Source organism: Artibeus jamaicensis, unplaced genomic scaffold (assembly GCF_021234435.1).
Source record: "Artibeus jamaicensis isolate MK-2021 breed Jamaican fruit bat unplaced genomic scaffold, CSHL_Jam_final scaffold_537, whole genome shotgun sequence".
Classification (NCBI taxonomy): domain Eukaryota; kingdom Metazoa; phylum Chordata; class Mammalia; order Chiroptera; family Phyllostomidae; genus Artibeus; species Artibeus jamaicensis.
The window spans coordinates 17082494-17097677 of record NW_026522047.1 but is presented as its reverse complement, the minus strand read 5'-3'; the positions used below and the strand labels follow the sequence as shown (position 1 = coordinate 17097677).

Below are 15184 nucleotides of genomic sequence, written 5' to 3'. Positions count from 1 at the left end.
CTACCTTTCGCAGTACTTGGGCCAGGGTGCAATTTATTCCTACGGGAGCAAGTGTTTATGAAACATCTTAGAAAGCGTACTTTTCAGAAAATCTATTTTAATCTCACTTTGAGAGGTGATGAAGATGGGGGTGAAGAGTACTACAATGATTAAGATAAGATGTGCTTTTACAAGCTTGGGCAGTGGGGGGGGGGTGAATCAAAGAGAATATTCCAGTTAGATGACTACAATCAACAATAATCTCAGTTCATGGTTCCTGGGTGCTTGCATCCAAAAGGCAAATGTTCCCAAAAGTATTTACTCACTCCACTTTGAAATCTATTGTAGCAACTGCCAGCTATTTATCTTCCTAATATTTTAAATTGGTAGAACATTAAAATTAGTTTGTGTTCCCTGAACATGCAGCAATGGAGGGTGAGGGGCCAATACCCCTGAAGTGTGCTTTGTAGCCCACTTCAATATCAAGCTGATATTGAAACAGAAACTGTTCTGTCCTTATTTCCATTTTCTATTGTTGTGTACTATTTCAAATGATTTTTTAGAAAAAGGTAGAGGTATGAATACATTCAATTTAATAATGCTTTTGGCTGTTGATAGAACACCTATATAATTAAAAGTTGACAGCGTCTGCCTGCATGCCTTTAAAAGGTCGCAGGAAATGTGCTGTGCTTTGAGGAAAGGCCTAACGTGTGTTTTCAGTTGCAGTGTACTAAGCATTGTACAGAGTCACAGCGGTTCAGGAGCAGGTGGTGGTAGCCTATGCACAGTACTAGTTCTCCATTTCCTAGCCAAAGGTTCCAAGGGTTAGTGGCCAAGTGTGACCATCCTGTTTACTCTGCATTAGGTTTAAAGATCCTACACACTAGGGCAGTGAGTCTACTTGAAATGGGTGGGCTCAGATTTGTCTTTGATCTGCTAATTTCAAGTCCAACACCAGTGACCATAGTCAAAGTCATCACAAGTTGAGTTTGATCTGAGTTGAAACAGTTATAATTTTCAAGTCTTAACAGGGGGAAACCTAACTACCAGTTTACCTAAGCCAATATTTAAGGAAAGATTGGTTTAAGGATAATGCTCCATTTTAGAATTCTTGCATCGGGAGGCATTGCTTGTCATTGGGAAGTCGTCTCTTTCAAGGGAGTTGGCAGGGAAAGTGCCATCCTGAGAGTTCATTATCAATGAAAAACATCTTTTGGGAGATGCAGCTTTTCTAATAAAAGTGTGTCAAAAAGATTTGTCGTGTTTTTATGGGTACATAGGGATCTAACCCCCGTGCTGTCTTTGCCACCACTTGAACTATGAGAATTAAGCCAGAACTCCAAAAGGCACCAGTACCCATCCACGTAAGCCTGTGTCATGTCAACACTTTGTGCCTTTGCCGTGACTCCACCTTCTTTGATGAAAACGTCTATTTTAAAATTGGTGAGAAAATATTTAACATAATAAGGTGATGAGTCAGACTTTTTAAAAAAGCTAAAAAGGGAAGATGTACTTAAATAATGCACCTTTTTATTTTTTTAAGCTACATCTGACTCATGACATATAATGTATTCTGCTTAAGTTCAAAGTTTCCTCGTACAAAGAGAGTTTTATGAAACAACTCTTCTTCGGGCCATTTTTCCTTCGATGATAGCAGCAGGTTTTGGAGTTTAAATAATTAACAACCTCCAAGTGAACTTTTGTCCAAATGACTCCAAGTCACAAAGGGAACAGTCCTCTTTCACCAAGTACCTTTTGTGCTACAGTGAGACCAGTCCTTTTCTGTTTTCCCCCCTTTATGTCTCTCTTTGAAGAAAGAGGTGTGATTTGTAAAGTAATGAATGTATCAGTTAATGAAAACTGCTCTATTGGGCTCATAATGCAAACGGGAATGGCTTCCGTGTAAGCTTCCTCTACCTGAATGAGAACAAGGGGAAAAAGTAAATTTCAGGAGTTGAGATTGCTGTGTGCACTGCAGGAGTACCGTGGAGCAGTTAAATCAGCCATCAGGGGTGACCTAATCTTATTTCCCCCCCTTTGTCAAGAAGCTGTAATTTTCATTGAGGTGGCATTTTTCAGTTTTAACTCCACCGGACACTCCAAAACTGGGCACTGACTCCATCAACCTAATTATTGATGTCACCATATGTTATCTTTTATTTTTTTTAATTATTTTTACTGGAAATGTTTTGGAAAGAATGTGTGGGAGACTGTAACCTCCACATGCTTAAGGTGATGGGGTAAGAGAGTCATTCTTTTAGGGACAACACCCCGAAGGATTTTATACCGAAGAACATGTAGTTTAATAAACAAAAGAAAGTGAAGAGGCAAATCTATTTCCTTTTGAAAAATCAGTGGGAATAATGAAGTAATCGCTGTTTCAAGAGTGGGAAAAACTTTCCCCCCCACCCTCGATTTGGCGAATAGCGGGATAAATTCGAAGAACTCCATCCCACCCCCGCATGCGCGCCCCCCATTCTTTCCACGCGGAGCGGTTGCAAATCCCTGGCTGAGTCCGCCCTGGGAGCCCTAGGGCACCTTCCTCTTTGCTGTGTGTGTGTGTGTGTCTAGCTCTCGCTCTTTCCCTCAGTCTGTGCCTCCGTGTGTGTGTGTGAGTGTGTGTGTGTGTGACAGAGAGAGAGCGCGAGAGGAGAGAGAGCGAGCGAGCGAGAGAGAGAGAGCGAGCGAGAGAACGAGCTGTGAGCTGTGCTGCCGCCGCCGCTGCCCTTTGATCCCGACATTAGTGTTAGGGGCTCGGAGACACAGAGCGCGGCCATAGACACCGCGGCACCGGCGCTCATTTATTTATACCTCCCATCACACACGCGAGCCCAGGACACACACACACTCACACCTATTAGATCCGTTTCCATTGAAGAATATTACGCTCGGGGGACAAGCCAGGTGCACGACCAAAAAATTAAAAAAAAAAAAAAGGAAAAAAAAAGAAAGGAAAGAAAAGAAGAAAACCCCTCTTCTGGCTCCAGGAAACAAGCTTCAACCCATTGTACACACCGGAGAGAAGGGGTTTCCCCCTGCCCGCCCGCCCGCCCCCCAACTACCTCCCCGCTCCTGCCAGTGTCTGCCTCTCTGCCCCCACGGGGGTTTATTTGATCTCACATTAACCAAGGAGGAGAATGTGAGAAAAGGGGGAAAATGCCCAGGAGGAAGCAGGAGCAGCCCAAGCGCCTTCCCTCACGTAAGTCATCCCTTCTCCACCTCTTCTCGTGCCATTTTCTCGCCCTCCCTCTCCTCTTTCCCCTCCGCAGCCTCCTCCGTTGTTTTCTGCATTAGTTTAGGGTTACAGAGGTGAAACCGACAAAGACACAGCCCGGGTTACTCCTCGTTTAGGTCTATGCTGAGGCAGCCATGTTGGTGATGATCAGCCCCGTGCCCTTTCTATTCTCTCTCTCTCTTTTTCTTTCTTTCTCTCAGCCCCCCTCTTTTTTTTCCTTGAGATCGAGCTTTTCCCCCCTTCCCTTCCCCCCTCCCCCTCCTCACTCCGGTTTGCTGGGGGAGGGGGCAAGAGGAGGGAGGAGGGGAATAGTGTGGATGCCGTTTTTTTTTTCTTCCTAAATCGGGGGTTGTGGGGAGGTGGGAGAGGTTGGAATCTTTAAAAAAAAATTTCCTTGTGGATCCCAGTGCCTGAGGGTGCGGGGATCGGGGCGCGCGCGGAGGGCCGGGGGCCGTGACATGGCGTTTGGGGGTGTCGGGGCGAGGGCGCGCGGCCGCCCGCCGAGTACAGGACCCAGGGAGAGGTCCGTCTCCGGCTAAAAGGTTGCGCCGGGGTTGGTCGGCCCTGGAGCCGCCAGCGGCAGCGGCGGCGGCGGCTGGGGCAGGAGCAGGAGGAGGCGGAGGTGGAGGAGGCGGCGGCGGAGGAGGGGAGTCGGGGGCGGGCGAGGCGGGAGCGGCTGGGGAGGGTGTGGGGGCACCGCACACAAACACACGGTACACACGCGCCGCGGGGCGGCTGGTCCCACTGCGCCGGGGCGAGGGGGCGCGCCGGGGCGCGGGGCGGCCGGGCGGGGGGCGAGGCCGGGCAGCGGCGGGCGGATGTGGGGTGCGGGAGCTGCGCCGAGGCGGAGGCAGGAGGCAGGGCGGCTCGCGAGGTCCCTGCAGAGCCGAGGGGAGGGGAGGAGCAGGGCTCCTGGCCGCAATAAAATGCGGGGTCAGTCGGAGCAGACGGAGCCGGGCGAGACTCGGGCGCTCAGACCCCCCTTCCCGGCGAGCTGAGCAGAGTCCAGGACTAAAGTGCATCACAGCCCTCCCCGGCTGCAGCCACACACACCAACTGGAGACTCACACCCGCCGGCACGGCCCGGTCCCCTTCCCCTCCTCCACCCGCACCCCCGGTCCCTCTTCGCCCTCCCTACGGCTTTTCTTTGCGAGACTCTTAACTTTTCCCCCACTCCTTCGCCAGGCGCCCCCCACCCCCCCATCCTTCTCCGCTTTGAGTGTTCTGAGATGCTGCTAAAGCTAAAAGTGAAGGAGAAAGAAGCGACTAAAAATATCCCCCGGGGCCGCCCGGCTCCTTGAATGCAGGGAGGAGGGGGCAGGGGAGCAGGCGTGGGGCGGGGTGACGGGGAGGAGGGGACGCCGGAGGCGCCGGAGGGAGGGGTCGGGGGAGACTGAGGGTCAATTTCTCTTCTCTCCCCCCGGCACTACTCCCCTCTCCCGGCGGTTTGGCGCTACTTGGAGCCCGATCCTGCAAAAACCCGGGCTGGGGGCGGGAGCGGAGCCGGAGCGCCCGCCCGCCCGGGTGTCAGGCCGACGTGGTCGGTCACCTGAAGTTCACGGAGGGTGGGGGAAGGGTTAAGGTTATGGTGTCTCGGGCTCGGGTTGTGTGTGAGCGTGTGCGTTTCCGCTGCAGACAGGCAGCGCGATCGATCTCCCCCTCGCGAAATATCCGTGGCAGTGCCTGCCCAGGGGACGGGCAGGGGGCGCGTGTGGCTCGGGCCGGGTGCCCCCACTGCTCAGTGTCACCCGGGCCGCGGCCGGAGTGGCGAGCAAGGGCACTTGCAGGCAGCCCTCTCCGCAAACATTCCTCCTTCTTCCCCCTTCCCGGTACGCAGGAGTCGACGCACAGAGCTTGGGTTATGCTTTTTTTCCCCTTCCTTTAAAAAAAAAAATGCCCCTGTGCAGTCCTTTCTTCGCCTGCCCGCTAGAGGTTCTGAGGATAATATCACATATGTAATATATATGCACATAAAATCACTCGCAGGCGGCTGCGTGTGTAGGGAAATTTTGTGCGAGGAAAGAGAAGGCGGTGGAGTCGGGGAGGGCGAGTTGGGAGGCTCCGCGCTGCGATTCACAGAAAACTCGCAGCAGTTGGTGGCAGAGTGTGTGCGTGCACAAGGCCGGCCGGCCACGGCTCCCGGCTCTTTTTCGGGGGTGCGTGGGGGGGAGGGAGAGGAGGCAGGACTCCCGGAGGGGTTAGGGGGAGGCTTGCCCTGCTCGGACAAAATGGGCTTCAGTGTTCTCTGTGAACTTGCCCTTAGATGGCAACTTTGGGAGCTGATGAGCTTGTGTGCGAAAAACCAGGGCGGTGAGGTTATTTGGTCATTTTCCTTTCTTCTCGTTTCCCCCTGCTTTAAAAAAAAAAATGTTGGCGGGGTTAGAGGCAGGGTAGGAGAAGAGAAGGGATTTATCTGTTTCGGCGTTGACGGAGATGGACCGCCTTCCCTCCCTTGTGTACAGCGCTGTCGGGCAGCTGCAGCCTGCCCTGCTGGTGACCTTGACCCTGACCTCGTGCGACTACCCTCTGCGTCTGAGAGGAAATTCAGGCTCCATTTTAGCTCATGTGCTTAGTGGACCTCTTCTGCGCGCTGGTGCCTGGTGATTAAGTTATATTTTGAGAGTGGACTCTCCCACCCTGTTCTCTAATTGAATACTGTTATGCACTCACTTAAACACACACACACACACACACACACACACAACTGTCTCTTTTAGTAACAGAAAGCCACTTTTACTGAAGAAGCAATTACCTTTGGAAACACTGTAAATGCTCCTACAGTTTTTAAAGGGAAGCCCAATTTGAGAAGCGTTTTCATTTACCTTTCCATTGAATGGATTTTTTGTGGATGTGTGCTGCCTGTTCAAAGCATGGTTTACGCATGTTTTATAAGCAGTTTCATTGGGACTAAGAGCAATTTCTGGGCAAATGGTGTATTTTGCAATTCGGACTGTAACCCAAGGCTTGCTAAGTGCTGAGTGAGTCTTGAAGAAACTTGCAGTGTGTGGAAATGTAACAAGTACTGACTTTGGTAAATAGCGTTAATTGGTATTTAATGCAGAAAGTAATTGTAGTCTTAAGTCCCAGTTTTAATGCCAAATTCTTTATTGTTTGTTTACCCGTGGAAGAGGGAATTTTCTTTTCCTGGAGAACAGTTCTGTCTCAAAGTTAAAATTTAGTCAGTCTGGGGATTAAAGTTGCCCTGATAGAAGTCATCCCAGGGCTTGATGAATTTATCTGGGGCTGATTTAAAATTTGACCCTAAAAGGAATGATGTGTGTAATTTGGAGGGTGGAGGAGGTTCCAAGGGAGAATGAGGTGGGGAAAACTGCTTTTGAAACCCAAGAGCCCTTCTGAAGAAATACAAAAGTGGTTAAAAGCCACTGTTGATATAAGGTTTTAAGAATCTAGACAACTATAAACACACATTTAAGAAGTTCAAGTTAGAATACAAAAAAGAGAAAAATTTGTGAAAACCGAACCTATAGGAAATTTGGAATGTTTTCCACTTCATCCTGGGTCCCCCACCTTGTCTCTGCACCTCCCATAAACAATTGCTACTAATTGACTCTTTCTATGTGTTGAATCTATTTTCCTAAATCCACACCGGCCAGGTACAGTGGGACTGCACAAAGGCCACTGTCCTCGCACTCTGCAGCACAGACACCAGGGAACCTGGAAGTTCCACCCTCGAGTAGATTAGTCCTGGAAATCCAGACTAGCACTTGGTATTATCTGATACCAAGTCTGGGGTGAGCCTCGGCCCCTGGCACGGAGTCCCAGCAATTCCCCAGGCTGGGCTTCGGCCTGCTAAGGTTTCCTAGCTCCTTCTGTTCAACTAGACACCCATGGGACTGTTCAGAACTGAATTAGCTTTGGGGATGGGTGAGCCTTTAACCTGACACTACTAACCTAAGGGTTAGATTTCTGATTTAAAATTCTACACAGTCATTTCCTCCTGGGCTTCTGAAGAGTGCGTGTGTGTGTGTGTGTGTGTGTGTGTGTGTGTTAATATGTGCCTTTAAACATATTCAGGGGAAAAATGGCCTGTTCTATAGAGTTGAATGGTGATCCTGCTGCCTACAAATCAGAAAGAAGTTCTATACTAGCTTTGTGTGTGTGTGATATGGGCCTCATACATATGCAGAAAAAAAAATGCCCTGCCCTATAGAGTTGAATGGTGATTCCTACTGGCTACAAATCAAAAAGAAGTTCTGTACAAGCTTTTGGAGGTGACCCCAACAGAGGTTGTTAAACCTAAATTATTTTTGAGAAGTGGCTTTAAAAAGCCTTTATTTCTTGGCCTAGAGCAGTCATTGTCATTTTGGGATTTAACCGTGGGTCTGCTGCTCTTGATGGTGCTCTTACCACAAAGTTCTTTCCATTAACAGGGTCCAGCACCACGTCCAGAAAGTATCCTAGTGGGCCTTGGAGCTATACCGTGTGCTTATCTTTAGCAGAATTCCAAGTGACATAACTTAAAAATGTCAGCGTAAGAAAGAGGAAGACAGGGAAACTGATACTGTCCATGCCTGTTGGCCAGGCCTGGGGCTCAGCACTTTACGGACATTGTTACATTGGAAATCACATCACAAACGGAAGAGGGGAAGGGTGAGGAGGGCTTTCCCCTAATCCATGCATCTGTAAATCCTTGTCCCATTGGTGCCATCCATACTTTTTTTTTTTAAGTTTTCCTCATTGGCTTCAACTTAGTAGCACCGGGTATGAGTTTAGATCCTGTTATATTCACCACTGGAAATCTGCCTGGTGCCTGTTCTCCAGGGGGCCTGCAAAGGAAAAGTTAATGAAACCGTTGTTTTGTTACTCTAGTGTTTTTTATTGTTTACTCAGTCGTGGGTCAAGACAGGTTATTGTGCTCTTCATTGACAAAACTTTCAAAATTCTCTCTTGCTTTCTAGTAAAATTGGAGAGCAAAATGCCTGACAAGCAGCATCCCTTATTTTTAAAATAAGATCCCTTATTTTTCTATTTTGAGGAGTCTCTTTATGTGTTCTGGACGAGAAAGGTGGAGAACTTAACTCTTTTCTCAACTTACCATACATTTTTGGGGGGTTGAGGCCATACCTCTTGACTCTGACAGGAACCACAGGGAAAACTTTTGAGTCTGAAGCAGCCAAATATTTCACCGCTCCTCTCAGCCGGAGCTAATGATTCTGAGCCGCTCCGTAGCCGACCGGGGTGATACTGGGCAGTAATGGCTATTTGTTCTCCTAAAAAGGAATCCGTATATTCCTAATACAAATAAGTAGGGCCCACTGAGCTTTCCTGTTAAAATAAGAAAGATAGCTCAAAATCACATTCCTTCTAATGCTTCAAAATTGTTTCTAATAAAAAAATTGATTTTTAATGTATCTACGTGCTGCCATCATGCGCTGGGGATGGCACGGCCGTGGTGCGTTGACAAGCCTCCTGCACGAAGTGTTAATAAATCATGCCGGGGAAATAGAAACTGGACAGCGTTTGGCCAGGGTTAGAGCTCGCTGTGCATTTGGAGTTCTGGAGTCTTTGAATGGCCTCTATTAGGAGAGTTCCAAGAGAGGTGTGGAAAACCTCTGTCTTGGGAGGCTTAGAAAGTTAAGATGGACAGAGGCCGTGGAAACACCCGAGGGATAGTGTTATGTTGGTGGAGTAACCAGGCAGGCTTCTCCTGGGGTCAAAAGTTGGTTTAAAATACAAGAAGTCCGATTAATACCAACATGTTCTTGTAGGAAGGGTTGGATTAGAAACGTGCAATGCCCTGTTGGGTTGCTAACTACCTTCTTTACTAATTCCCGTGGTTTGGGTTCAGATCCTGCCTGAATGAGGTTAGTTTCACCAAAGAGAAAACTCATCCAGGACCACTGACTCTGATCATTTATATGCAGAGCGGTGTCTTCGGATTCAAAGGTGACAAGGTGGGAAGGAAATGATGGTGGAGCCCAAACTGCCCCTGTACAGAGCTCCGGTGGTTTCTGTGACAAGTCGGTAATGCCTGGGTGAAAGCTGGAGAAAGAGCAGCATAGTCCTGAGCGCGGAGTGATCCAGTGCACCTTCAGCCGAAGTTGCCTCATCACTTCATTCTTTTAAAACCTCGGCTGGTGTATGAGGTTAGCAGGACGGAAACACAGACAACAGGCTGGAGCAGATCACCTGCTTCATTCTGAATGGTGGATTAGTCATTTTCTATAATTCAGTCAGACTGATCACAGAACAAGATAATGAGAGTGTGACCTACAAAATAGGACTTTGGGGGTAGTTAAAGGCTTTTTGCAGCATAACGTTTTACAAGACCATAGGCTTGTGGAGAAAGAATTGATTCTGAGTTTTACTGGAAAAAATCTGGATCAGGCCTAGTCATGGTGAGGATATATGTTGCTGGGTCCTGTTTGGAGGCATTCTTTTCTGTTTCCTCCTTGGCTAGGTGTAGCCCAGTAACACCAGCTAGGGCCAAGTATCGCGGTAGCTGAAATGCCTTTTGTCACGTCCATAAGAAGCGAGGGTGCAAAGCACAAACCCTAGAAATAGCTGAGAGCATTTGATGGGCTGGAGTTTCTAGCTGCCTTCCCCCTTCTGTTTAGGAGCAAGTTTTGTATTTCTATCCAGCGTCTGTAAATTACATTTTTGTGACATGAGAGAATAGTATGCGACTGGGTGCTGAAGCAGGGGCCTCTCAGATGTCTCCTGTCATTCCCCGAGGACCTACCTTGGGATAGAATTGCTGTAGTTACAAGGTGGTTTCATAAATTAAAATCAGACTTTGGCTTGATATTACTCTTCAGCCTCATGGGTGCATATTGCTGTTTATTTTATGAAAGCCAGCTTCACTGCGTGCACACACAGACACACGCACACAGGGGCCGCACTGTAGCTAATTTTATAAAGTGTACAGTGGTACACGCCCACCATGTGAAATCAGCATGTGGTCTTTAGCAACTCTGCCATTCACAGACAGACCCAGGGTTATATTAAAGGCAGCAGATTCTGTGTGTCTAAAAAGGGTATTGTTTCCAGCCGTCCATTCCCTTCTTATGAAACAACAGGCTCCACCACTGAAGTTCAGTGTCTGGAGTTTTTTAATGACCAAGGCTTAGGGACTCTTTGCTTCAGTTTTTTAAGAAAGTCCCAATTCAGCCAAGTGTTACCTACCAGCAAGGAGGAAATGCATGGACCTTCCGTGAGGCTCGGAGCTGAAAAAGCTGACCCTAAAAAATAATACCCATCTCCCCTGGTAACTGTACATGAGTCAGGAAAGGGATCCAAACCCACTTCAAGTGTGGTGTGAAGGAAAAAAGACAAGGGGAGAGAGAGACAGATGCAATCTCAGGGTGAACTGTTTCGCAGGCTCTGAAAAAGCTGGACCAAGAGAAGGCCGGGGAAAGTGGACTTATGTACATGATCAGCCTCTGTTTCTCGGAGCGTTTAAAACAAGTCTGTGTGGAAGGGGATGGGTTTTTCTAAAGTAGGTAGTGGTAGTGTCCTGGGCCACGTGGCAGTGTACTTTAAAAAGCTTTGCTGGTTTTGCTAGGAGAGAGGGAGGACACATCACATGACTTTGCCCTCTCTTCGCTGTGTCCACTGTCCATGGTCCAACTTAAGTAAAAACAGAGATGCACAAGCTGAGTTCACAGTGTCGTGGCCAAGTGGACAGGCTCTTCAGATCCCGGCTCCACCACTAACTAGCTGTGTGACCTTGGGCAAATGGCTTAACTTTTCTGTCCTTGGTTTTCCTCCTCTTCCAGTAGAGCTAACAGTTCCTATATCATAGGGTTATTATAAGGATTAATTGAATGCGCACATAAATATCCATATTATGTACACACACAAGCCATGCCTAATTAGTGCCTGCTGCACTGAAAGAGCTCACGAAGAATGAGCTATTATTACTTGTATGAAATAGGTTTCCATTTGCTTAGACTGTGATTCCACTACAGGAATGTCTGACTCAGAACTTTTTGGTGATTTCTGTGTTTTTAGTTTTTTAATCCTTTAATTATCTAATTAGAGTGATGAGGAATAATGTAATATGGTAAAATTCTTTTATAAGGCTGTTTGTAACAGGGCTTGACTGGTACTGGTTCCGCAGGCCAGCGGTGTTCCATTAGACATTGACTGTGGGAATGTGTTCCTCTGTGTGTACGGTTTGACCGGAATTAGGCCTAAATAGTGTAATAACCACGTGAGTTATGACCGGGTTTTCCTGTAAAGCGGGGATAGTAAATCCATGTTCACAGACTTGTAGTGAGATTCAAATGAAAGAATAGGTGCTTAATAAACGTTTACTTATTCACTCATTCAGCAGTTAGTCTGGTGATTAAAATCACCCAGGGGAAATTTATATTGTTTTTTCCATGTGTTACATAGGTACTAGTTGAAATTTTGCATGAAAGGAAAAAAGGCAGGGCGTGCTCTTTCTAAACCGCGGGAACCCAGTCCAAGAGAACATGTTTGGTGGATGGTAGATGAAGGGTTGAGAGCTGTGTGTGTGTGTGCGTCGTGTCTGTGAGGTGGATCATGTCGGCGGTCACAAGCTAGTGGCCTAGTGATGGGTTTTGCCCCACACGGTGTGTTGAAAAACTGGAGACGACATTTGGAAATGGGTGATTTCACATAAAAATCAAAATTTTTAGCTTCTTTGGAAAACTTGGAAGAGCCTGCAGCACTGGGCCCCCCTCCCCACATGGCAGCAATCTGCTGCCGTGGCGGCGGCTGTCTTCTTTCTCCGGGCATGTGCTCGTCAGTCTGCCACGGGTCCGACCACCCTGCTGCCGAGGCCCCGTCTGCACGAACACCTGCCCACCTCCCTTGCGTGGCTTGCCTTCAGCCTCTGCAGGCATTTGGATTACAGACTGTTCCGCATTCCCCAGTATTCTGTGGTCTTTTAATTCATCACTAAGGCTAAGGCATTGTAAACCACATTCTGTGGCAGCATCAAGAAGCAGAATAGGAGATTGAGATCCTGGCACCAAATGCCTGAGTTATAGCCTGGCTGTGCCACGTTTTAGCCATGACCTTGGCAAGTCACCGCAGTTCCCTGCCTGTTTCTCATCTGTGCAATGGGGAAGCATTGCAGGTTGTATGGGAACCAAGTGAGTTCATCCATAAGGATATTTATATTCAGATTAAATGCCTGGCAGGCACATAGTCTGTGCACAGTAAATGCCCATCACATTGCTGTCTGTGAGGTGTAAATTCATTTCAACTAAGGAGCTCACTGGGATTGCTTTAATGGCACTGTGTCATTGATCACAAAGAGTGTTTCCTATCAGCTTCTGATCACCATCAGCCAACCCCCAGTGGCTCTCAATCTTGACTGTGAATCACCTGGGAGATTTCAAAAATTTGAACACATTGTTGTGCAATGCTTTATGTAACGTTATTATGAAAATTTGTTGCATGTTTCTCATAGTTTGAAGCATTTGAAGCAATAAAATATAAAAACGAATCATAGAGCCCTGGCCTGGTGGCTCAGCTGGCTGGAGCATCGTCCTGTACATCACAAGGTGGCACGTACGGGAGGCAACCAACTGATGTTTCTCTCTCTCCTCGCTGCCTCTCTCTCTCTCAAATCAATATACATATCCTTTGGTGAGGATTAAGAAAAAAACCACAAATCAAAAAATTAAAAAATAACAAATGCAAACACCTCCAGAGATTTCCATTTAAGTGGCCAAAGTGGAGCCTGGGCATGGGCCATCTTAGAAAGCTCACCGGAGGCGATCCTAGTGGATACTCAGGGTTGAGGACCTCTGACCCCCAACACCGGGTTGATGCTCAGCCAAAAGTGAAGACGTGAGGTTGAGCTTGGGTAGTTTATCGACAATAATTTGTTAGGCTCTTAGCATCCTAAAAACAGCTCATGGACCTGAGCAATTCACCCCAGGTCTTCCAGGTTGGAAACCAGAGGCTCAGGGAAGGACCTGTACAAGGCAGGAGACACGACTTCCAGTCTTGTCTGTCCCTTGCTCCCACCATGGACATCAGGGTTTCCCACCAGCTTTATGACCTTGGCTGAGTCATTTAACCTCTCTGTGCTTCTGTAGTGTCATCTTGTAGAAGGGGTAATAGTACATTAACCACGTTTTGTATTTATGTTATGCTTCATTGTCCACAAAGCATTTTCACTAATATTGTTGTCTGTGAGGCAGACAGGGAGAGGCTCCTCTAGCCAATCGGACAGAAGTAAAAACCGAGCCATGGAGAGAAGGAAATAGCTCATGGTCGCCAGTGTCAGCCCTGTCCAGGACTGGATGGACCATCTCCTGGTGTCTTGAGACCCATTGCATCTCTGAGGGCTGGGAGTCTTCACGGGGCCCCGAGAAGTGAAGGACAGGCTTTCCCAGCCACACCTCCTCTCGGGCAGAGACCCGCCGCTGCGGGAGGGCCCTTACCAGGTGCTGGTGGAGCTCATAGCTCTGTGACTCACGGACACTTGTGTCACCAATAATATTTCTTTCTCAGAGACTGATTTTGACTTCGGACTGAGCAGGAGGTAACAGAATAGAGGCACACGCAGTGACGCTGTCTGGGGTCTCCATTGTGTGCGCCGTGTGGAGGACACCGTTGTGTAACAGCCTAGAATTGTGCGCTGTTGTCTGAGCGGGGCTTGTTTGGTCCTGCTTGTTCCCCCAGCAGTCCTCCGAGGCCGTGAAACACAGCTGTATTTGGGAGGAAACAAAGGGTGGGACACCCTATGGTTTAGGAAATGTTTCTGAAATGTGCATTATGATTTCTCCCTTCGAGGGGAAGGCAGACCTCAAATAATAACTCACTGGGTTTTAATCTGACCTTAAGAAAGAGGGAAATCAAATTATAGTGAGCTGCTTTCTGACATTTATAGGAAGAGAAAAATTTCATAGTCTAGAAGTAGGGTTTGGGTTGGCCAGACTACTTGATCATAGTTAGAAGTGCTGTATACCAATGGTGGCTTGCGTACTTGTTGAAAAGTGAGGAAATACATGCAAAAGAAAATAAATAAATACAAGCATTTAAAATATGAGTTAAGTGTACTTCATAAGGCTGAAACTGTAGAAATCGCAGGTATGGTTTATTCATTCGTTTTTAAAACTCTATATTGCCTGTTCAGTACAAGTAATGGAAGCTATGTGGGACTGTTTAAAGTAAAATGGGCAATACCCCAGGGCACTGTTCATCATCAAGCCATGTTCAAAATCCAGCTTTCGTTTGAAGAATGGGTGTATTTTAGCAGAGTTCATGTAAGTGTTGAATTCAGAGCAAGGGTGGCGACATTGGACTTGTGAACGGTTGGATCCAATGTGTAATATCGAATCCCTGCTTGAGTGTCCTGATTTAAAGGGGGAAGTTGATAAAGTTCTCACCCAGAAGGGAGGCAGCTAGAATGCTGAGGGCTCTTGAAATCATCATATAAGGAATTAAATACTGAGGCCTCTGGGAGTGTTGGATTTGAACATAAGAGTGAGGGGGAGAAAAACCGTGCAAGGTGACTGTGTTCAAACGTATGAGGTTGTGGGAAGGGGCATAAACTCACTCTCAATTGCATTCGTTCTAAATTCTCAGCCGGTGTCTGATAACTGACTGTTGGTTGATTCACTGACTCATTCATTGATTTATTGGTTCATTCTTGCAGCAGTAACTGAGTGCTTCTGTGCCGGAACTGGGGGTCCGGAGAGCTGAATAGAGCGTGGTCTCTGCTCTCAGAGGAGCTCTGAGACAAGTGGGTGGAAAAAGAAATGGAAACAAATAATCAAAATTTGGCTTGGAAAACATTGCCATAGCTTTATGAATGCTGAGCAGAAAACAGAGAACAAGACCAGTACCATTGAAGTTATAGGGAAGGTAACTTTGAGTTCTTAAGTCAAGGGCCTGGCAAATAAGTAAAACTGCCCCCAAATGAAACAGCAGACCTTGGGTTCACTAAGAAGCTGGGTTAACCACCCGCCAAGGGTGATTTTCTAAGGACTTCCAGTAATGAGGGGAGGGATGAGAGGAGAA

The 15184-nt window shown here is 47.5% G+C and overlaps 1 protein-coding gene across 5 annotated transcripts in view; it reads left to right on the top strand.

Moving 5' to 3' along the window:
- The first annotated feature begins 2642 nt into the window (after positions 1-2642).
- ZNF827 (zinc finger protein 827) overlaps positions 2643-15184 on the top strand; it is a 158505-nt gene continuing 145963 nt past the window's right edge. For 3 of the 5 annotated variants that reach the window (XM_037162375.2, XM_037162376.2, XM_037162377.2), the window contains exon 1: positions 3186-3354. Coding sequence is in view for 1 of the 5 variants with exons in the window: in XM_037162374.2 (XP_037018269.2) it covers positions 3136-3178 (43 nt within the window). In the remaining 4 variants the exon portion in view is untranslated. The other 2 variants (XM_037162374.2, XM_037162373.2) reach the window with 2 other exon arrangements.